Raw genomic sequence first — 24,375 nt, forward strand, 5'->3', positions numbered from 1 at the left:
TAATAAGGGACCAAAATGATAAAAATTGGTCTAAAAGACTCCTCTGGCAGAGGTGGGCAGGGCGAGCGTAGAGCCTCGAAAAACTGAGTGTTGAAACTTCGTGACAGAACAGGCTTGCGTGCGTGTGTACCAACCTGCAGAGGCATCTCTTTACATCTCTTCTGTGGCATTTTAACAACTTGCCTCAGAAAATAAACCAACGAGATAGATGCTCGCCATACTTTCATCCCCCACTAGGAGGACCCCCCTTACTACCAACCCCCCAACACTCACACACACAGCAGCTTCCCTCCCAACACCCACTTGCACCCAGGCCAAGAGCTGAGTGAAGAGAAAGGCGAGAGAAAGAGAAAGTAAAATGCTTGCAGGAGCAGCCAGAAAAGGCAGCCAAAACATAAATTACCTTTGCACCGCTCACAACAGGCTCCCCTCTGCTTGATGGCCAGGGCACAGTCTCTCGACAGCACTGGGCACTTCTCTCTCTTACAGGTCACTTCCTTGTTCTAGGCAAAAAGGACAAGAAACATCTGAAATCAACTTCAAAACAGAATCCCCGGAATCCTAGCACATGGCTGAGGTTTTCCTAGCTTCCCTCTTCCTATCTTGCCTTCATCTTGGTGAGAAAACTCTGTGATAGCAAATGAGATTTTGCTCTTTCTGGAACAAAAATATCCTTCCAGGAATAGATTGAGATTAGGGGCAGATGAAAGGGGATGAAAAGTCCCTTCTTTACCAGCCAATTTAACCTAGATAACCGAACTCCGAGAGAGAGAGAGAGAGAGGCTTTCTCCCGCCCTGCTCTAAGGTTTCTTTTTAGTACACACTATAGAAATGATAATATTTGTGTAAATCATATTTTGCCCATTGGGCTACCTGGGCCAGGACTGCATCGTGAGAACAAAAATATTTGCACACGGCCGTCCAACAATCCTTAATAGTAGAGTGCATTAAAATGCAGCAATCTAAAGTTCCAACTCAAATAATGACAAAGTTGAGTATTGAATCGGCTCAGTAAGAGAAAAGATAATATTCCCTATGCCAAGCAGAGACACAGGAGTCAGTGTTTTATAGCTGTGGGACAGCTGCATTATATTAGCACTTATGCTAATGACAGTGTGGTGAGCATTTGCATCTTTGGTTTTATCCTGAAAAGTTAGCTATTAAAATGACTTCAAGAAGATCCAAATATGATGCATATACCTGTTTGGAGAACAGGATGCACATGAACCAAAAATACTGTCACAACACTTCAACGAGATTGGAGCTGTAACAAGGTTCTACTAAATGCTAGGTGCCGTGGCTTCCATTCCTATTAAAATGCTGTGAGATAAGTATTATCACTATCTCTTGTTTATAAGCAAGAAAACTGCTGTTCAGAGAAGGTCTATGACTTTTTCAAAATCATACAGCTTTGCAGTGGCAGAGGTGGATTTCGATATTGAGCTCACAAATGTGTACAATGCCCACGCCCTACCCTGAGTTAAGGCTGGGATGGCCACATTCATTGCCTGATTTAGGGAGAGATCAGAGAGGAGCAACTGACCAGCCCGCTGACCTCGAGATGAATTCAGAACCCTCCTGGAATATGTGCAGGAGAAAGCCTGACTCAGCCCTGACAATGACCTTGGGAAGATTCACAAGTGTAACCAGTATGCTTCAATGTCAAGAATAAGGAAGATCTCCCCACTTCTATTCCAGCACCAAGGAGGGGTGTGAGGGGGTGAGGGGTGTGAGAGTGTTTAAGTGTGTGTGTGTGTGTGTGTGTGTGTGTGTTGGGGACCTGGGGTCCAAGCTGAGCCCATACACCAAATTCTAGCTCTAAAGCAGTTCTCAGATAAAACATGTCACCTTCTGTGCTGCCCTCCAATTCCCTAGGAGTTGCAGAGCCCCTCAAGATGTTCCCAGGGGCTAAAATGATTCTAAAATGAGTCCAAATTGTCATCTCCTCCTTTTTTGAATGAGCAGAACCTCCGAGAGTCCCAGAACCCCACTCCCTCCAACTCACCGATCACTCCTCCCCCAGAGTAAGGTATATGGAGCCTGGGCACAGGTGAGCCTCACCTTTCCAACAGCTCTATTTCTACACAGTCTTGTTGTCTCACTGCGCTGATGGCTTTGCAAGGCCACTGAAGCATGGGAATAATGAGCCCACCCCGATCGGTGCTGCTCAAATGCCCCCACGTAGAAAATGGCCATCATTACCGAGGCCAATGTGGTAAACACACTGATGGGGCCGTCCCAACACCTGCCTGGCCACTCAAAGAGCGAGCATCAGTTCTCAGCACTGTACCCACTCCTGCAGGGCTGGTGTGCAGACCTTCTGTTTCTTCGTTTATTGGTTATTGGTGTCTGATTGTAAGGTGTGGTTGACCTGAGTAATCCAGTCTCCTTTTCTTTCCCCCTTTTTGGTGTTATGTGATAAAGGTTCTCATAGGGCTAGCAGTGATCCTCACCCTTGCCTGCTAATCAGAACCCGTGTGCAGTTCTTAACAAAGCCTGGCACTGTCTCCCATTCCCTGAAGCTCAGATCTGATTTATCTCAGGACCAGGCTCCCCAGGTAATTCCAGTGTGCAGCCCAGGCTGAGAACCACCACTGTGCGGGGAGCGTTCTTAGTACCAGCGGGGCTGAGGTGGGCTCGGGAGCTGTCCACAGTCCCGGCGTGAACGGCTGCCTGCAACCTGAACCCAGGTATCCTGGCTCCGAGCCCTGCAACTCTCCTTTCCTCACCCTCTCTTCTTCATAATAATGGTGGCATCATGACTCACTGTAAGTCATGGCCCTTTGAGTTATGTTCATATTTTTTTCTTAAATACAAACATAATACATAGTTATGGTCACAATTCAAATTAAAGAGGTACATCCTTAAAAATTAATAGAGCCCTTTTGCCACCACCAAAGTAATCTAGAACAACGATCAGGTGTCTATGCTGCTTGGCATTATGAACAGTGACTTAGCTTTGCAAAGTGCAGTTACTCAAAGCCATAGTTTGATACCAGCTGCCCCACCCAGGGCATTACCTCAGAGCGTCTGTTACTTCGGCTTTATGCATTCAGCAAAGCTGGCTGCAGCCTTAAGGAAAAGCCACCCCCCAACCCCCAAGTGCATCTCCTCTCTGAAAGGAAGACTCCTCAGACACAAGGAAGTAAAAACTCTAACAGTAGTCAGAGTGGGTGTAAAGTCAAAATTTGGGGTCTAATGTATAGGAAGACACACAGTCTCTTACATATAGGAATTCTTTGCTAAATTAGAAACCTAGCAGCCAATCAAAATCCATAGCAAGATCCCAAGATCCATAATAAATAGCTCGTAATTATAGTTCAGCAGAAAATTTATTTCAACCAGATGATTTGTAGATTCACTTCTGGAATTTTTTGTGTACTCACACACACACACACACACACACACACACACACACACACTCGCACAGAGAGAAATAAACCTAAACTTTAGCTGTAGGTTTAGTGAGGTTTTTTCCCCCTTCTGACAACACTTGGAGTTTTTTTATATCTACCAAGGGTCACGCTGGTACAGAGCTGCCAGACCTGATCATTTCCCAGCTGCCTGGTTGCATGGATATAGAGCACAAGCTCAGAATCCCAGGCCCTCAAAGAAAGAAAGAAAAACTGCAGAGAATCGCTGGTGAGAGGCTGATTCCTCCATCTTCTTAATTGAGTCCAGCAGCTACAGAATAAATTCAAGCACAGGTTAATTAAGACCACTCACCTTGCTTTCCCTGATTTTGTCAAGAGACAAAAACACTGGTCTTCAAGCCAGCAGCTCTGGTGAGAAGGGGCACACGCAATGCCGTGTCTTCAGGACTCCCTCTCCACTGGCCGCCTCATCCCCACGTGCACCAAGTGTCCTCTGCTCTTACTCAAGGTCATGGCTCATTCGGTTCACGTTTTCATTCACAAAATGTTTTCTGACACTGACTCACACTTACTGAACACTTTCTATGTATCAGGCTCTGTGCTAAGAATAGTATATGCATTATTTCACAAAAAAATTCCACATCATCCCCATTTTACAGATGAGGAACCAACATTAGTAAACTTGCCCAGGTCACACAAGAGGAAGATCTGGAATACAAATAGAGGTCCGACTCCAAAGGCACGTGCTTAAATGCTGCACTTTGCTACTTCCCAGCATGCAGGATACACACAAGTACTAAAGAATGTCATAGTCCTAAGGCCCCAGGAGAGATTAATACCTTCCAGGTGGTTCCACATATGTGAAATGAGCTCTCTAACAAGAGCTGAATAGCTCCAAGGAGCTGTGTCATCATCAACCATGGGAAGGTCTACAAACACCAGCTGTTTTCTGGTAACAATGAAAGATGCACTATTTTGTATATTGATAGGTATCTATGCCTATCACACCTCTGACAGCCAGACTCACGTCCCCAAGCAAATTTTCCCCAAGATTCCAACCTGAGTTTGAGTCTCCCCAAATCTAAGCCACAGAAATGGTGGTAAAAATGCTCTGGAGGAAAATGTCAGAACATGCTTAAAAACCAACCTAGCCAGTGCCTACGAGTAATAAACGCCATCACATTTTTCATTCTCAGTCTCTGTCTCTCCATGTTTACCACTTTCTAGGGTCAGCCAGCCTGTGATTTACCTGTTGTCAAGGCATCTGTTTGCATTATTGCCTCCTTTCAGAAAGACCAAATATATCAAAATTCAAAACACAGCCTCTGGGGGCACATGAAATGAAGTGCCAACAAACAAAAAGAAAAGAGGGGCATAGGGAGTAATAAAGAAAAAAACTTACATAGCTGGCAACAAAGCTCTATAGGGACGGGAGCCAAACCACAGCTCCGGCGCAGCCAAGTTCAAACAGGATTCCAGCAGCCAGCTTGCTGTATCTAAGATCTGCCACTAGATGGCAGCACAGAGTCCCTTGGGCTTAGGAAATGTGCCAAGAGACCCGCCAGTGCCTCCTGAGCATTTTTCAGTGTCTGGCATGGTGGGAAATGATCTCTCGCTGATTTGGCGGCGCGGAGCGCGGGGGGGGGGGGGGCGGCTGGTTAGAGAAGATAGCAAATCGCCATTCTGAGATTTTCCTGTTTGCTTTTCTCAACGAGAGGAAAAAAAAAAATGTTTTTGAGATGCTTTTGTTTTATTTCAAGCCAGTGTCTTGAAGATATTTTTTTTTTCTAAGATTTTTCCAGGCGCAATCCTATTATGGACTATGGAAAGTATTACCTGACCTTTCATTTATATTTAAGCATAATAATAAAATAAAAAATCTGGAGAGGACAACACAGCAGCTGATATGATGAGAGTGATCAGGGAGAAACGTCGGCTGGCAGATGCTGTATTTCTAGACTATGAAACAGCAACACAAATCTCTCGAAATAAGGAAAATGAAAATACCTGGTGCCTTGCCTGCTGATCCTCCATGTGATTAGCCATATTAGGAAGGTGACAGACCACATGAGTCTCTTCCTCTAGAAGATGGTGTTATTTTCCTTCCATCCTTGGCTTTTATGAAAGCAAAGCCTGCCTTGGAGGCAAATAGCGGTCATTTGGCGAACTTGCAAATTCTAAGTGCCAAATCCTTTTTCAGAAAATCAAGAAGGCCGTGAAGTTGTAATATTTTTTTCTGCCCCAAATGAACAACAAAATATGTCAATAAAGCGCATGGGCCAGGTGATATCAGTAGAGAGGATAAAGAGGTAGAAGTGACTCTCTTTCCTAAATTAAAAACCCTCCAGACTACCCTGCCTTGCTGCATATATGCACACACCCCTGTGTCATTTCCTCACTGTAGTCTTTTTTAGGGAGGGGCCCTAGAGATGGATTCCCCTATCAAAATGCAAATATCCATGGGGCTGGACCCATAGTAATTCTGAATCAGGCGTTCCCTCTGTCATCAGCTACTGTCAGGGGATGGATGCCCAGCACAGTGACTCGGAGAAGGAAAGGAGTGGAAGTTCTAAAGCAGCTGAACCAAAGGCTTGGCCCATGTGCCATTGCACCCAGTGCTGTGTGAACAGGAAAGAAACCACGCAGCAAGCTTCCTATCTATGGTCTGGAAATGTACACGTGCTTAGAGGGGACAAGACATCAGACGTTAGCAGATCACACAAACACTGCAGTGTAACTTCTGACACCAAGTGAGAACTACAGAAAAGAATTCCACCTTGACTCAAAAGCTATCGTTGTCAGTGAGCGCAAATAGGACACTAAGACCCTTAGTCAAATTCTCTTTATTACCGAATTTGTTTGAAGTGCCCACACGGTAGTGTTTCACTATTTGAGAGTCTCAAAATTGCTCACAGAGGAATTTGTTTTTAGGAATACAGATGTTTTGCGTCAAGTTTCCCAAGGAGGAAGGTGATCCAACATCAGCGCATGTATTCTCCTTGGAATTCCCAGTCTCCCCACACATGTAGTCAAAGAGGTCAACTTTTCCTTGAAGTGCTCCATTGTAACCCAATTCCAGGCCCGAAAAAGCCGAAAAAGGAACTTTATGGTACTTTGGAACACCAGTCACAATTTCTCCTAGGCAATATTATAAAATGTCTCATAAACAGAAGAATAATACTTCATGTTTACATAGCACTTTTCTTCTAAAGAGCTCTGCAGACATTATTTCATTAATCCTCACAGGTTTCCTAAGATTTGCAGTCGGAGGAATGGCACACAATGAAGTTAAGTGTCTCAGGTCCCTCAGAGCTAGCTAGCAATGAACTTGGGAAGAGAACCTGGTTCCCAGACCTGGATTAAGAGGATAGCCAGGGAGGTTAGTTGCTAAAACACAGCATTAAAATTTATGGGTGCATCATATTAAAATTAGGTTAGCTCCTACATGACTGTTGAGAGTTCAGGACTAGATTAGTATGTAGTTGAGCGAGTCTGGAAATTTTCTGGAAAGACAGGCCACCTGGGGCAGACATGTGAGGTCTCCCGCCATGTTCCCTGCCCTGTTAGAAGGTAACCTGTGAAAGATGCCACAGAAGGGATGGGCCAAAACTCCAATAAACAGCTCTAACTGCAAAACGTTACAGTTCTAGAATGCAGAAATGTAGACAAAAACTGAAAGAAAAGATCCAGAGGGGGCAGGCTTCATTGATGTCACCGGTTTTGAGAATCCAAAAAGTAAAGTGATTCCCTCTCTGGAACATGTGGTCCGGGGAAATCCTTTGCAAGGGAGCATGAGCCTCAGAAAGGAGACAACACAAGTTTGTACGTGCTCCAGCTGGTCTCCTCTGGACAAAATCTGTTCTTAATCTCTTAGAAAATAATCATGGTGGGGGGGGCGCTGGGAGGGGGTGGGGAGAGACTGAGATAGCTCAGTGGTTGCCAATGGCAGTAGTAAATGTGATTGATGATTTATTATTTTAATTAAGCTTTGACTTGCTTCTTCTTTGTTACTGATAGTACAATTGACTTTTTCATAACTCCTGCACAGGAAGAGCTCGGAGGGGAAAAAAAAAAAAAAAAAAGGAAAGGCAGTTTGGGACACTCCAAAGCCTTAGTGTACAAATACGAGGCTCTGGGCCATGTCTCTCAGCTCAACGAAAGTCGAAAAAACACTAACAAAACCATTTCTAAAGCGAAGAAAGTGCGTTTGATAGGGAAAATAACCCAAATTTCCCAGCTGAGGTCTCTTCTCTTCCCCAACTGAGTGAGGTCAGTACAAGAGGTGGGAGGCATCTGAGGTCAGTAGAGGCGGGAGGTGTCAATGGCCCTTGCTTTTACTTTATTATTTGCTGTAAAGAGTCATGTGTTTTAATGAAATTGAGAGGAAACATAGCCTTTTTTATTTATACAGATATCTACCATTTCTGATGTTTTACGTTACTTCCTGTAAAATACAAGCTTCCCTCTCATTATTTCCCTGCAGCTTAAAGAACTTTCTTTAGCATTTCCTGTAATACAGGTCTGCGGCAATGAAGTCTCTTATGTTTCTGTTTATTTTAAAATATCTTTGGTCGATGGCCCTTGCTTTTAACGTAAAGTAACATTTCCAGATCTTTCTGAACCACTTCCCCAATCGCCACCTCTTTTGCAAATCCCTGCAATAACCAAAGTCACAGGGCTGATCCATCTCTAACCAAACAATGAAGTGGCAATAATAGTTTTCCAGGCAGGTTGCTGAACGATTCAGAATAATAGCACCTGACATTTATGGAACATCTATTATTTGCCAGACTGTGCTCAACGCGTTTTGTGTATTATGTCCTTTTTAACCTTCACAACAAACCTGAGGAACGCACTGATTTACCCCTATTTTATGGGTAGAACTGAGTCTCAGAGAGGTTAAATGGCTTACCCAGCTTCACCACGACAGAGATTCAAACCCAGGACTCGCTGATATCACAGTCGGTGATTTCATCACTATGGCATACTGCTGGGTTTAGAGGCTAAGATGAGCCATCTCTTCCTTGCAGCCGAGAAATTTAAATGTTTGCCTTTGTTAAGCACTCTCCATTTTCAGACCATTATAAACCTTAGTTTGTGATTTCATTTTGAACACAAGAGTAAAAATAGTGCCTTTGAGGAAAGACAGATGATGTCTCTGACTTAAAAACTCAAAACAAGTCTCAGTCTCTGAGTGCCCTGTCATTTGCCAGACAGACCAGAGCCTGGACCAAAAGCCTCCAAGTCCTCAGGTTTCTTCCTTGAATTGAGCCCGGGCGGGGGCGAGGGGTACTCTCCCAGGAGGCTGGCAGCATCCCACAGCCACACTTTTGGAGTCTTTATGGGAAAGCATCTTGCAAAACATCGCACAATTCATCACACTCCATCTGGGAGTGTTATTCTTTCTTCCTCCAGTCTAGGCTCGGCGAGCGTTTACCCCAGAGACCTGGACCCTGGCAAACGTGGCCTCCCCTGGCCCAGCTAACGGTGCAAACTCTGAACAAAGCTGCCCTTGAAGCCCAGACATTTAAAAGACTTTATGAAGCCCACTGGGGCCCCCCGATTATTTTGCAACAAGTCATATCCCATGAAGAAATTCACTTCTCTGCAACACAGAGGGAGATTAAAGAAAAAGGTAGGGGGGGAGTGCAAGGGGTTGGAGAAAAGAAGTAAGACCCCCTGTTGCTCTGTCTGGCCAGAATCGTGTCTTTTAGTGCCCGTATCCTCTACCAAGGCGATGTTCTCATGATATATGGCCCTAATATGTCACTAAATGACAGTGTTCTCCTGGTACTGTGCCTTGAAAATATGACACGTGCCAGCAGAAGCAACGGGGGATTAATAAGGAGGCCCTTTTTTATATTTAACTTACCTAACATTTCAATTATTTTTTAACAGACTTTAGTTTGTTGGAGGGATTGTTTGGGGGTCCTAAGCCATTTAAAGATTTAGGTCTGGCTTTTTTTCTTTGGCCTTTTCAAGGAACTCTCAGAACAAAGGAACACAGGCCATTAGACTGTCCCGGCTACTCAAGTACAGCTCTGATTTAAAACAGGGCAGAGTGTCAAACAGCTCCTCATTCTGTTTAATCATATTTTGAAATAGAACCAAAACATTAGCGAAGGCAGAACACAAAAGAAATAACCACCAAATAAAAATAGTAGCCCAAAGAAAGTAGCACTGCCTGGTTTTTATTACACCGTACATCGTATAAGCAAGGGATCTGCTGGCAACACTACATTAATGTAACTGCAATGGATTGAACACAGAGCAGCCAGTGACTGAGTGCAGGGGATCCTGTCGCAGATGCAGCTCTGTGACATCACTCAGGCTCCCAGAAGCAGGCTGGAAAATCAGAGGGTGGACTGTGTCCCCTTCTGCCAGGGGACGGGAGCCAGGTATGTGAACTGAGGAGTGAATGTCAGCAGCCTTCCTGCATGTGATCCACATTCCCGAGTCTACCCTTTTCTCCTCCCAATCAAAAGGGACTCACACAGCTGGGATGGGGCATGGAGTCAGGGCTGCAGAGAAAACATCCACAGACTCCCGCACGGGAAGAAGATATGAACCCAGGGTGAAGGGGAGCACAGGCTGGAAAGTAACACAGCCTCGTGTGCAAGCGGCCCAGCTACCTCTCCCAAGACCGTTGATTATTTTACACTACGGGCACCCTTCAGCACATGACAAGTAATGAATCAGCTTTTTCCTCTGCCCCAGAAGAAAACAAAAAAGGGAGGTGGGGTGAAAATCTGTGAATATTTTTATGCCTTTCTGGTGCGTTCTTTAGAACTAGCAAGAAGAGAATGGGGGTCTGACCCCAACCACCAGCGGGATCGACATCAGAGGGCATTAGCCAGGCTTCCCAGTCTCCGGGACAGCACAGAGGCTGCTGGCCAGGTTGGCAGGGGCATCAGATGAAGCAAGGAATGAGGGTTAAGGAGTTAAAAATAACAATAACATTGGAGTCACTTCCATAGGAAAGGTCGCGATATGGTGGTTAAGGAAGGCTACCTGGAGATGTTATTTCGGCAGTCCCTTTTCTGACTCATCACAATATAACAAGCTGGGCTCCCCAGCTATCCTGGACCCTTTTAATTGTACACACAGATGATTCTCTGGCAATGAAGAGCGAACACATCCAAAACACAGAAACGGAATGTCTTACATCCCATTTGTGTCCTACCAGGGTGATTGGTGGTGACAAACCACTTCTTCTTAAGACCAGCCTTGGAGGGCTGTCGCCCTCTCGCCAGTAGGTGTCTCCTCCCTGCGCCTTCCACCCACAGTGAGTGGGACTCACCAGGTCCTCAAAGGCCCCCTCATTCCTGTGGGTCAACAGCAAGACACTGAGCAGATTTTGCACAGAAGAGAACAGAAAATTTTTCACGGGTTGCCCATGAAAGCCTGCACGCTGGTGGGAGCTACAAAAATACCTGATCTTGACAAGTGAATGGAGCTGACATCACAGGGAATAGGCAGGGCAGAGGAACGGCTCGCAGCCCATCTGTCATCTTGACAAAGTAACTTTCTGGTCACTAGTGAGACACTTTTAAAGACATCTGTACAATTGACCCCGACCACCAGCAATCACAGAGGCTTTCAAAGGGACCCCTGGGATGGCAGACTTTAGGGCTGGTTCCTGCTGTCCTGCCTACTGATAACGGTAAGGGCTGTCTGAGGCATCAGGTGATGGAAACATCCCTGCTTCTGGGCTGTATTCACACTGGTACTGACGGCAGAGAGTGGCCGCTTAGCCTGAGGAATGTCAAGGGGGCAGGCGTCCTCTGGCCAGATGGAAGTTCACAGAACTGAAAAAGCCAGCCTCAGACAGCATCCCCCATATGAAGGCAAGCCTGTGAGGAGCTAGGGTTGGTCTGACTCATTCACCAGGGCCATTAACAGCATGTTCTCTTCACCAAGTCTTCCCCAAGGGCCACATGCAGATGTCAGAAAGAACTGGAGAAGCCACAGATTTATTTCACAGGTTTAGAATGTAATTTTAATCCACTAGCTTCCACATTCAAACTCATTAATCAACAAATGCCAATTTTGCATATAATCCTTTTCTGATTAAGGTGTTATAAAGGAATGAAAATGACCGGTCACCCATAAAACACCATTAACATAAACTTGTTGCTAAAGGGATTCACAACATGTGCCCCATTTTAAAAAAGCAATGCTTGGCCATGATTATTACCCTTCATCATTGCTTTTTTTAAAGGGTTTCATCATAGGACAGTTTCTCTGAAGCTTTAACATCTAAAATAAGACAAAAATATCAACAGAACACAAATGGTCTTTAAAAATGTGACATCTTGGCTACGAACTTGGATTTTTCTGTAGGTTAAACCTTTGCACCACAAAATTCAAATCTATCTGAATAAAAATCCATGGATCTGTTTAACAAGTATTGTTGAGCCCCTGCCATGGGCCAGGCACTGTGCCAGGTTTTTGCTGAGAACAGAACATATGAATCAGATCCATCCTCTGCCCTAGAAGAGCTTCCAGTCCAAGAGGGAGAGGGGCCAGAGCATAAACAGGGCAAAAGCACCTCACATGCTGCAACATGAGTGGACGCAGTCCTAGTCATGAGTTCAGAGGAGGCGAAGGTCTGTTTCAACCAAATTCCGCAGCCATAAACTCCCAGAGATCATTCATATCCTCCTGTTCTTCAGACACTAGGTGGGCCACTGAATGACCCTCAGAAAAGTTTTGTCATACAGTTCTCTCACTGAGACAGAATTAGACCTACCTATGTCAGACCCTTGGGATTTGACAGCCCTCAGAAGGGATCTCCTTCAGTGATGCCATCCTAGTGCCCTCCAAGGTAGGTGCAGTGACATGACTGGGCATTGCCTACAGTAGAGCAGCCTGTCTTATGCATATCGTGGGAAATACTTTGTGCCACTTTTTTCTTGATCTACGAAATTGTAATATTTAACACACTTTGCTAGTCTTTCTTCCATAATATGTTTTAGGTAAAGTGTAAAATACCAGCGTACTGAATTTTAATTTACATTACAAAACCAATCATCGTTCTGCTACCAAGTGTGAGCAGTATTATCTACTTTTAAAACCAGTTTTCCATAGGACACATTTTATTTTATAATTATTATTGCTTATTATATACTTTACTACAATTTTATTTGGTTCATTGGAGATAGCTTTTCATCTTTGTCAGTGTATCTGTACAATTTCCCCACCATCCGACTTAATATGCAAAGTAACGTGAGCCATGAAAATGGCAAGTCTTCATTACAGAAAAAGCAGCGTTTAGAGTAGAAAGGAAAATTCATAATTTATTTTCGAGGAAGAGAATTAGATCTTCAAATTATAGAATCAAAAAATTACACACCATTAATTAATTGAATTCATTACTTAAAAACTAATTGATTCCATTCAACTGAATCTTAAAATTAAATTAAATTAAACACGGCATATACTCAGTCATCCAACTGATACAGGTACGCACTGGAAGGACCCAGCACTGTCCCAGGCCCTGGGATACAGCATGAACGGGAGAGTCCACATCCTCACAGAGCTGACAGTCTAGTCGGGAGGCCTTCAAGAAACAAAGACACACGTGACACAGTGGCCACTGATGAGGGCTTTGGAGAAAAGGAAGCAGGACAAAGGAACAGAATGACAGGGTGTGTACTATTGGGGAAGAGTGGTCAGAACAAAGGCCCTCTAATAAGGAAACATTTCCTCAGAGGCCAGAGTGAAGAAATGAGAATGTGTAAATATATTGAACAAGTGTGTCCCAGGGACAGGAAAGAGCAGACGCCCTTGTTGAGAAGGTGCCGGGGATCATGCCAGAGTAGCAGACCAGGAGGGGAAGATGCTTTGGGGGGTGGGGCCAGAGACAGCATCAGAAGCCAGATCCGGCAGGGCCTTGTAGTTAGACTTCAGACTGTATGCCAAGTCAGCTGAGAAGCCACTGCGGGATGTTTTGTAAATAAGCGAAAAAATGGGATATATAGTTTTCAATGGCCACTGCTTGATAATATATTGTCCAGAGGCAAAAGTGATCATGGAGATAGTTAGATATTATCAGATATATTTTTAAGGTTTTGCCATCAAGATTTGCTAGTAGATAGAATATATGATGTAAGAGAAAGAGGAGTCCAGGACATCATGGCTGATGGCCTAAGAGAATGGAGCAGTGCAGCTGACATTGCTGGCTGGGGGAAAAGAGATTTGGAGGAGGGGTGGAAAATGAGATCTCAGTTTGGGCCATTTTAAGTTTGAGATGCTTGGAGGTGCCAAGTAGACATCTGAATTTACGAGTCTGCACTTGAAGGGTAAGGGAACTGGGAACATACATGTGGGAACTTTCAGCATATATGTATTTTTTAAGCCATGAATCTGTATAAAAATCACCTAGGGAAGGAGTGTAAATAGAGAAACGTCTTGATCGAATGAATCCTGGGGCCCTCCAATATTTAAAGTTCAAAAAGATAAGGAAGACCCAGCATAAAAAGGTCTAAAAAAGAGTAGCCAAATAAACAAAATTCTTATAAACCCAACATTCAAGTGCTGAGAGATCTCTATATGTGTAAGTCCTTATACACACCCACACCCACCCACAGGCGCAAATGCCCACAACTGTACACGATCGCTGGCTGAGATTATTACATTAACCCAGTGACCACCAGAGGTCACCTTCTCTCAGCACCTGCCACTGTGTCAGATACCTACAGACTGAGATGCTTCGGGACAGCTATTGCTGTCCACCATTTAAGGCTCACAAGAGATGCTGTCTTGGCTACTGCTGGCCACTCTTTACCCCCAGTGCTAATAACCACCATGCCTGCCAAGCTACATCTCCAAGGGAACAGACTCAAGTTTAGGAAAATGCTGACTGCCTAGAAGATCTAAGAATGCCAAGGAAAAGTTCTAGGACCCGTGTCCTAAGGGAGACCCGTGACCAAATGGTAGGTGAGTGTTAAAGGTGGGTATGGGAGTGAGAGAACATTAAACACCTAGGAGTAAAAAAAGAAAAGGAAGAGGAAAATCCCTCATTTTAAGTTTTCTTCTCATTTGTACTAAGATCTAAAGCCAAAACCCTGGAATGAACAGAGTCCATGGTAAGACCCTGCTTTCAATTTCTGATCCTAACAAACATGGCTCAAAGCTGGGAGTGTGATCTCATCTACGGCAGGGTAACTAGGATTTAGAGATCCAGGGAAGAGGCCTGCGGTCACAGGCAGGCACTGGCCAAGAAGCAGGGAAGCCAAGACCCCACAACCACCTTGGGGCTCACTCTGAAAGTGAGCGAGAGGCAGTGAGCTGCCAGCGGAGAAGCTGGGACTGAGGCTATGTTGCAAATTTGGGGTTTGTACTCCTGTCTGTCCTTTCAACATCGTATTTATTCCCATAAATACGTACTTGAAGGCTGTTAAAATTCCCCCCCGGCATTCTCTCCACCAGGCTAAATGCTATCAGCACGCCATCATTAGTGAAAAATATTTACTAAACCCCTACCTGGATGCTTGGCACTGCTCTAGCTAGTGCTTTAGCTATTCCCAGCAATCCTTTTCTCCACCGCTTGGTCATTATCACAAATGGTCCTCCTCTGGCCTCCACAGAGTTCCCCACTGGACTGTCCATCCCTCAAATGTCTGGCCCACATGGGGTGTGTAGGAAGAACCACCACCCCACTGTAATTGTTTGTGCATTTCATTATCAGGCTGGGACCAAGAATGAAAAACTGAAACTGAGAAAAACAAGACACAAAACTTGGGGAGTGGTGACATCATGGAAACGCCGAGATAATAACAGAGAAAGAAAATAACATGGTAAAAAATAATAAAGATGGAAATGATAAAGGTGGAACCCTGGAACAATGGAATGCCAGGCTAATTTAAAAACAAAAGGAACTTTTTTAAAAAAGGATTCTCATTAAAAGTATGGAAAATCGTTTAGCAACGTGACCAGAATTATGTGAAGGCACCATGAATCAGAACCTTGTCAGCTTGACTTTATACTCTCCTGATCGGGGAAAGGAAAATGTGGACAGAAATTGGAGGGGGCGGGCATCAAGAGAACAGAAAGAACTAACATTTCCTCCCAGAATGAATCCATTCTGGATGAGGAAGGGGCCTGCTGGGTGGAAGCTGCCAGCAGAAGGAAACAGCTTCTGTTATAGAGGTTTGGGAACGAAAGGGGTTGGGATGGGGCGTATCTCTAAATCCAGCTTCACCTGGCCCTCAGCTCTTCATTGCTTGCCTCTGGCTCCTCCAGATGCTACTGGATCCCAGCAAGTCTGTCATAAAACCCTGGCTGTTCTGTCAAATTGCTACATCTAGTTGGCTCATGCTGGAGAAGCAACAAACATTCGTCATATCAGCTTCACCCTGCAGCTGCTGTCCATCACAGAAAGACTACAGGAAACAGAGCGTATCCCTGTGGGAATCCATCTCATGGAAAGGCTAGCCCCAACCTAGAGGGTCAGCCTGTCCCACCCAAAGGCGCCAGTCAGGACTCTACTTCACTGGACCACAAGGACTGATAAAAACATAATCTCCAGGGAAGTTATTTGCTGGGTCTCTCTCACTCACCCCCTTGGGGTGCTTTCTCAACACTTGTAGTCAGAAAACATTCTCTGAGCGAGAACTCAGTGGAGTCCACCCAGGATGGGTCAGCATTCCCGTACTTGAATTGTAGTCCCAACTCTCACTGATTAGCAGTGTGAGCTTTGTCTTGCTTTGCTTTTCCGAGCCTTAATTATATCAACTGTGAAACAGGTTTCTTGAGAAGGCTTTCTCTCCCTCACAGAGTGGCTGTGAGGAAGATAAAGGTAAGGCTACCCCCAATTTAAGAACATGGTGTTGACTCGTAAAATAGTTATTGAGACTTACCACATGCGAGGTGCTCTTCGAGATGCTTTGAGTGATGGTGAGAAGAATCAGACACTATTTCTACCCCGAAGAAGCCTAAAGTCTAGTAGGGAGACAGTCATGTAAATAATTAATGAAACTTCAGGGTAGGCAGGAGTAAGGGTTATAATATGAGAAATCAACACGAGGCTTCTAAGAAACAAGTGACTAATTCTGATCAAGTGACTAGGGGAGGCTTGATAGAGGAGAGGACACAAAGAGAAAAAGTAGCACTTCAATAAAGGTAGCTAATGTACAAGATAACTGCGTGAAAGGTCCACAAAAATAGGGTTACATAAATGAGAGTTGACCTATGGATAAGTTTGGTACCAATAACAGAATTTCAAATGTACCTGACCACTAGTGAACAAGTTGCTTCATTGGGGAATTTACCTATATTTATGGTTATATTCATTTATCCTTCTCTTTCCACTAACCTCAGTTGGGAAGAGTTTTTCAAATACTGGCTCCTGCATGGAGTCGCTGGAAGAGTTTATTAAATATGGAGATTCTCAGGTTTCTGCCAGATCCACTGAATCCGAATCTCTGGAGTAGAACCTCAGAATCTGCATTTTTAACAAGTTCCCTGGGGGTTCCTGTGCACATTAAAAAAAAAAGAGAGTCGGGCTTCCCTGGTGGCGCAGTGGTTGAGAGTCCGCCGGCCAATGAAGGGACCACGGGTTCGTGCCCCGGTCTGGGAAGATCCCTCATGCCGCGGAGCGGCTGGGCCCGTGAGCCATGGCTGCTGAGCCTGCGTGTCCGGAGCCTGTGCTCCGCAACGGCAGAGGCCACAACAGTGAGAGGCCCGCGTACCGCAAAAAAAAAAAAAAAAAAAAAAGAGAGAGTCACCTCTGCTGGTGCGAGAATTCTTACCACTGACTTGTTAATGACCTGCAACTGTGTGAGAGAAGACACATCATCAGACTGAAGTGGGTGGGTGAGAAGGGAGGAGGACAGAGAGGCTGGCAGTGATGGGAACGCAACTGTGTGTCCCTTGTCACCAGTGCTCAAAGTTCTACTATAAGGGTCTCCCCCAACATGTACACAACCTCTGGTTCAATCACATTTTCACACTTTCATTTGAGACTCTCTAATGAGAGAAAGTCAGTTGCAAGCTAAATCCATGATCCAAATTTCATATTAAATACCTACATATACAATGCACGTATATACGTGTATACATACACATACACCATCCAGCACAGTCAAGGAATAATAATTTGTTCTGATTAATCAGATACTCCAACCAAGAGTTAATATCTATGGCCTGCACGAGTTCATCAATTTTCAAAGAACTCGAAAGCGATAACTTCAAAACTATCTGGAATATAATTTAATCTCTTTTTGTTCACGTAAAAAAGAGCTTTTTCCAATCTCACAGTGCCTTGGGCCACTATTAACATAAATGCTCAATACATATGTGCTGAGTTTAATAGCCATCAATCATTTTCCTACTTCGGTCGGTCCTGCAACTCGGTTCCCACGTTTCCTGCAGGGCACCCACCACGTGCCCCCCTCACTGACCAAGGTGAATACCGCTTCCCTCCCTTCCCCCTCCCCACACCACCATCAGAGGGTCCTGAGGATGTGTAGAGGAGCCCACTAATTCAGAGCTGGGGGCTCAGAGATTAAGAGGTGTTACGTTTTCCTATATCACCACATTTTATTTTTAGTTTGTGAACCCGGTATCAATTCACCCTGAATTTAAAGGCCCCCTCATTAAGATACATTGCAACAACCTGCCAGGAGAACTATGTCCAGTGAAAAATTCTCCAGGTGCTCAAAGTACATCTTAGGTTGTACCACAAGAAATTGCTGTTTTAATAGGTCAACACCAAATATCCAAAATTTCATATACTTCAAGTTAATGCCAAAATCTGGGAGCTCTATATTTCTGTAACTTGGCCAACTGGTGTGTAAAATACTTCAAGCAAATGTCTCTTTGCCCTTGTCCGATGTATGGCTTACACGAAACAGGAAAAAAAAAAATCACATTTTTTAATAGCTCTCAACTAGTTCCCTACACGCACACAGGCAATCACAAGGGAAAGGAAGCCACTGTTGTCTGGTACATGCACATCCCAGAGGAAAAAAAGAAACGCCAGTTCTTCCCACAGAAGCCACCCCGGAACTAACTGATGACGCTCACTGAAAAAGCAGACTTACATCCCCTTCCCTGCCATCCAGCTACTCCCCAAATTCAGGCTGAGTCACCTCTCAGGGGAAACGAATTTCCGTCTGGATGCTCACCTATTGTGCTCATGAGACTGCAAGTTGACCTCTGGTGGGTCCCACTGGGTCCTGGAACCACTGTTTCACATGTGCTTAAAAACAGGAAATCACCGCATCTCAGTTCTAATAGGCCTGTTTCCCTCAAGGAACATAAACCCAGGTACGTGGCATAGCAGCTCTCAAGTGGAATAATATCTGATTAGTCTTCTCATCCAGGAAAATAGCATCCCCCTGAGACCTAGAAACACTGGTATGTGAATGTCATGATGCTACTGCTTTCGCTCTATAAATCCATAAAGCAGCAGAGACCCAGCAGGCTGTGAGAGCTTCTAGAATTCGTGAATTTCTGAGGGGTACAGAGTCAGTACGAGGCAGTCAAACAGTCCAGCAAGGCTCTCCTGGAGACAGAAGTGGCAAGTTCCACAGGCCACTGGCCAGATGCAGCCCTGCCCTCGGAACCCAGAGGGAGCAATCATCCTATCTTGGCTCAAACGGTTCTGTTCAATTAGAAAATAAAATGGAAAAGGAATCCCCCAGTATTTTTTTAATAAGGAGTTCTAAGAATAAATACGGAAAAGAATGCACATGTCATTACTTTGCTCACTAAACGGAAAGCAGTGAGTGGTTAAGGAACTTTATTGCTAATGCTGCAGTCTGCAGATTTGCCCCCAAGAGGAACCTAAGAGAATAGGCTCAAAAAAATTTTTTTACAGAGAGAGAGGGAAAAAAATTAAGATAAAGATGCTAAAAATGCCTCTCAATGAGGCCCAAATAAATGTAAGACCAGCTTTGGGCCTTCTAGTTTCCCTGCCTCCTCTCAGAAGGCCACCTCCATCTCTCCTGGAAATAGTCTTCTGAGGTCACCCACAGCTGCAGAGGCCAGCAGCACAAGCAGACAGTCCACTGCACAGCACCTCCAAATAAGATGCTCAGCCTGCGCCTGACAGCCTTTGCAGCCATGAAAAAACCATCTGGTCAAAATCTATTTAGTTGACCAAGAATACAAGAGTTATTTTGGAAATGCGTGCTTTTATGAGTGAAAATGTGAGGATTGTTATCTCCGTCACTGTGATTCTCTTTGAAGTGTCCCTGGGGTATCATGACTCATGTTGCAGATCCTCTCCCAGAGCCGTTTTATGGTTATTCCATCAAAGCAGGGCATTCGGGAGACATGCTCTGGTCAGGGAAGATGCCACTGGTCCCGCCCTCTCATTTTCTCTTGTTGAGCTACCTGTGTGAAACCTTCAAATTGCCGTTCAGGTTATAGACCTTTGGGTTTCTCCTGTGGAAGATCTGGGTTAGTCCCACCCATTACCTAACATTTGAAAGAAAAAGCAACAAAGAAACTCATTACACTGCACGACGTGTACATACAATAAGGCCTTTGTCCTTAAAGGAAAAACATAATTTTCAACAGAGTCGGCTCCCAGAAGCCAAGGGAGCTAACATCCAAAACCTAATATAAACACTGAGGCTTATGTCAAGGTTTCGGAGTTAGCCTCACTGAAAGGGGGAGGAAATGATGGGGAATGGCAGCCACAGGGATCCGAGGCATTTTTTCATTGTGATTTTTGAAAGCAGAACTGAGATAATCCCCAATCCTCCCCTCTCGGGCACCTCCTGCATTGTCGCCTACAAGGGCTGCTTTCGACAGCGGGATATTTCTATAAGAGGGAATGTTCCTTTTGGTGCAAATAAAAGCAGGTCTTCATGTCTATGTGATTCTAGTTTTCAAATGTGAGTACATTCCTTTCAAAGGAAAAAAAAGTTTTTTGTAATGATTATTTAGGATGTCTTTTATAGAGGGGGTTGACCTTCTGTGACAAACTCTCTGGGAGAATCCTGTTTTGGAACTTGGAGTTCCATTCTGGGGGGGAGCGATCCCAAGTGTTAACAACACAAATTATAAACAGGAAACTCCAGCCTGACTCCCACTCAAGTCCCAAGGTTGTGGACCTCTCACTGAAGCTATGGGGCTTCCAGAGATGAGGGGACAAGGTTCTTAACACTTGAAGACCTCATCTCATAAGATAAAACTGCCCAGGTTAACTACACACAACACAGAACATGCTATCAAAGAGAAGAAGCAGATTCCTAGAAAACAAACACACAAAGCTCTGTGAATGCGTAGGGTCCACACGTCCAAATCCAGTCACCTCAGTTAATCTGGGGTCACCCAATACACCACGGGTATCCAGAGTGACTGTGGCTGGGCAGATGGCAGGACCCTGAACGTTCTAAAAGGGGGAGGGGAATTCCCCGGAGGTCCAGTGGTTAGGACTCCACGCTTTCGCTGCCAAAGGCCTGAGTTCCATCCCTGGTCAGGGAACTAAGGTCCCGCCAGGCGTGCCTCATGGCCAAAAGTAAAATTAAATTAAAAAATAAAAATTTTTTTAAAAATGTTTAAAGTAAAACTAAATAAATAAATTAAATTAAATGGGAAGGACTCTGACGTGTCTGTCTGGGTGGGTCTACCAGTAATTAGTTTTACATTTCTGCCTCCTACCTGCCACTTCCTTGTTCAATGGCAAATACCCCAAAGGACAGCAAGGCCTCACTGTGAAAGCAACGTTGTGATTAGCTGTCTGGAGATGGACACCAGTCAAACAGGTGAACTTTTGAAGATGAAAAATAGAGGAGCAGCCCATCTTGCTAAGCCCCAAATACTTCCCGGGTTTTCTGTCTTTTATGGAAAAGATAGCAGTTGCTTCTACTGAACTTCCATTGTCTGCCCTGACAGAAGTTCAGAGTAAACACATGTCATAGGAATTGACAATAAATTGAAATAAACGCGGTAGTCCATTAAATCATTTCTTAGAAGTCTTGCAGTAGTCTATGTAATCACTTCTTAGAAGTACAGGATAGGCAGTAATTGCATAGCATTTAGGTAGTGGCAGTAGCTATCATTTCTGAAGTGCTTTCCGTCTACCAGACCCTGTTGTAAGAATTTTACATGTTTTGACCCACAGTTCTGACAAAAGCCCTATGATGAAAATATAGATGTCGAGATACAGAAATATCAGGCAACTCACCCAGAGCCATACAACTATGAAAGGAGGCATGGGAACCACTACACTATCATTCCTAAAAAATATACTCATTAAAGTATATGTTAAAAACTGGTTTATAGCATACACCTTACTTCCTTCCATTCCAGTTCTGGCCCTTAATAATAATAATTCCACTTACACTGTTTACAAAGGTCTTTCACAAACACCAGCACATTTAATCCATACACATCACCTCAGTTAATGGCTACAGCAAACAGATGGGTTCTGCATTATGATTCCTCTTTAGAAATGAAGCTGAAGGGCACACATACCATTGTGACTTGCCCAGTACCCACGACTAAGGCTCAGAGAGACCAAGGTGGCTGCTGAGTGATGCACAGCTACAAGGCGGCCCTGGGGAGACTTGAACCCATAATTTCAGACACCAAGGCCACCACTCCACAGCTGTACTTCAATGACAAAACAGACATCAAAAATTTAGTGAAAAAAGAAAATATTTTTCCTGAAGATCTAACTAAGGGATTAAATTATATCATAATATTTTTTAAAGCACCATTAACAGTTTCATAGAGCAAACCTGAAAGTTTACTATGGTAAGATTTTATATTAGTCAGATTCTTTGATAATGTTGTTCGGATTCATAATAAAAAGTGCCTCAATGTGGCCTTGTCCATTTTGCACTTAACTACAGAAACATTCCAAAGACACTTGCAAAAGCCTATTACTTTTATTCATGAAATTAGTTTTGTTTGGGGACCTTTGAAAATGTCATAAGACCTTTTTAAATCTCAGTTCGGAAAATTTGTGATTTTTGCACTAAATTTTCAAAATCCCTACAGCAATCTTAGTTTGGGATTTCTCTCAAACGAGTTTCCACTGAATTCTATCTATGATCAATTCTATTCCATGGGAAAATATGCAGCAGGTACTAGGGACCTGGGCACCACGGACTGTTATTGATTGTTTAAAATCGTTCGAAAAGATGATGACAAAGTTCCTTCTATGATGTTCTCCTAGAAGGTTCAGTCTAACTCTGTAATATCTAATACCGCTGGTCTTTCTCCTCTTCAGGCATCTTCTGCCTTGGCCTACGCTTTGTTGGTTCTCCTTCTTCTGTAACCATTTCTCAATCTCTGTCTTTTGCTTCTCCCTTTCTAACCTTCTTTTAAATAACAGCCCTTCTTCTAGTTACTATTTCTTTTATGGGAGTTTGGGGTTGGTAGATGCAAGCTATTACATTTAAAATGGATAATCCTAATGTATAGCACAGGGAACTATATTCAATATCCTGTGATAAACCATAATGGAAAAGAATATAAAAAGAAGAATGTATATATGTGTATACCTGAGTCACTTCTAGTTACTATTATAGGCTCATTTCTTGAAATCTCAATGTAGACCCCTTCCCAAGACAAATAATTTATTCCCAAAGTTCTGAAATTTATTTCAATGCAAACAGTTAACAAACTGCTGTCTTCTAGTCCTGATTTCTCTAGTGAGATCAAGATCTACATTTTGAAGAGCTACCGGGTTTTCCTACTTGGAAGGTCTATGAAGCCCAGTCATCAATTCTGAACTCATTATCCCCACCCACATCTGTGACCTCTTCTCTTCCTACATTGTCTATAACATTGGCTAGAACTTCCAAAATTCCCTTCAATCCACCCCACCTCTCACCTCTGCCATCTATTTTATTGCCAAGTGCTATCAACTTGGGCTCCAAAACTCCTCTGCAAGTCTAGGGGTCCCAGCACATGGATACACTTTTTTTAAGGTGGGTTGTCCAATTTCGATTGTTGTATAAATTGTGTGCTACCACTGAGAATACATACTACCATGGAGAATACTACCACTGAGAATACATCTACGAGACTGAATAATTTGCCGAAGGGGTCATGCAACAGTGGAGAGCAAGGTATCACTGTGAGTAAGAGGAGAGAGCTAGCACCCAAAATGGAATTTTGAGAGTGAGGCCTGGAAGTAAACAATTCTATTCAAGTAACAGCACCCAGAGCTGCTCCAGAGACACCAAGTGATTAGCAAAGTGACTGCTACAGAGACACACTACCACATAATCCTACTGCAGTGACTACTGCATTTTAATTACTGTGTTTTTCTGGGCATTGTTTGGAGTCTTTTAATCCAAATATTCTAGAACTAGAAGGCAGTGAAAGTAATTCAAAAGAATAAGCAATATTGGTTTATCCCAACACCTTCTTTCTCACTGTCCATCCCTGTTCTGGGACGCTTGCCCTCACCTGATCACAACATATCCCTAGTGCCTGTTGTCCAAACTCTGGCCCCTCCACACTCTAAACAGCGCCCACAAAAGCTTCTAGAGGCATTTACATAAAACACATCTTAGTGTGTCATGCGGCTGAGCCAAAATATTAAATGGCTCCCCCAATTCCACGAGCGGAACTGAGCTCCTTATTATTGCACTCAAAGTCCTCTATGCCTCCCACCAAGCCTTCTATCTCCAGCTTCCACCAGAGCTTTGGGTACACTGGGCATACTGGACTCCGCCACCTCCACAATTCCCAAGCCCACACTCCTCTGTGCCTTTCCTCCAATCACACCTTGCCAAGACTCTCTTTGCTCCACCCATCAAAGTCCCAGATGATCCAATCAGAATTCATCTACAGCTCCCTTAGTGCTTGAGTTTGAGTCTAGCACAGTGTTTTTCTGGCACTCCTATGAAACTTATTTATGCATGTGTCTTTCTGCTCTTTTCCGCCGTGGGCAAGAATCTGTGTTACTGGTCTTTGCCCCCACAAGGTGCCCAACCAGCAGAATGCTTCAAACACAGAAAAGGCAAAAAATGGAAGAGGAGAATGAAGTGTGAAGAGAAGGAAGAAAGAATAATATTATTGAATT

At 44.0% G+C, this 24,375-nt stretch overlaps 1 protein-coding gene across 1 annotated transcript in view; it reads right to left on the reverse strand.

Annotated features, from left to right (window-relative positions):
• Positions 1–24,375, reverse strand: part of BMPER (BMP binding endothelial regulator) — a 271,041-nt gene that overhangs the window by 239,009 nt on the left and 7,657 nt on the right. Inside the window, exon 3 of the mRNA XM_027102219.1 lies at positions 404–503. Coding sequence (XP_026958020.1) covers positions 404–503 — 100 coding nt within the window. The remainder of the gene's footprint in view (positions 1–403; positions 504–24,375) is intronic.

The sequence above is a fragment of the Aethalodelphis obliquidens genome, unplaced genomic scaffold (assembly GCF_003676395.1).
Source record: "Aethalodelphis obliquidens isolate GAN/ISIS:26980383/991018 unplaced genomic scaffold, ASM367639v1 scaffold5, whole genome shotgun sequence".
NCBI classification, from domain to species: domain Eukaryota; kingdom Metazoa; phylum Chordata; class Mammalia; order Artiodactyla; family Delphinidae; genus Aethalodelphis; species Aethalodelphis obliquidens.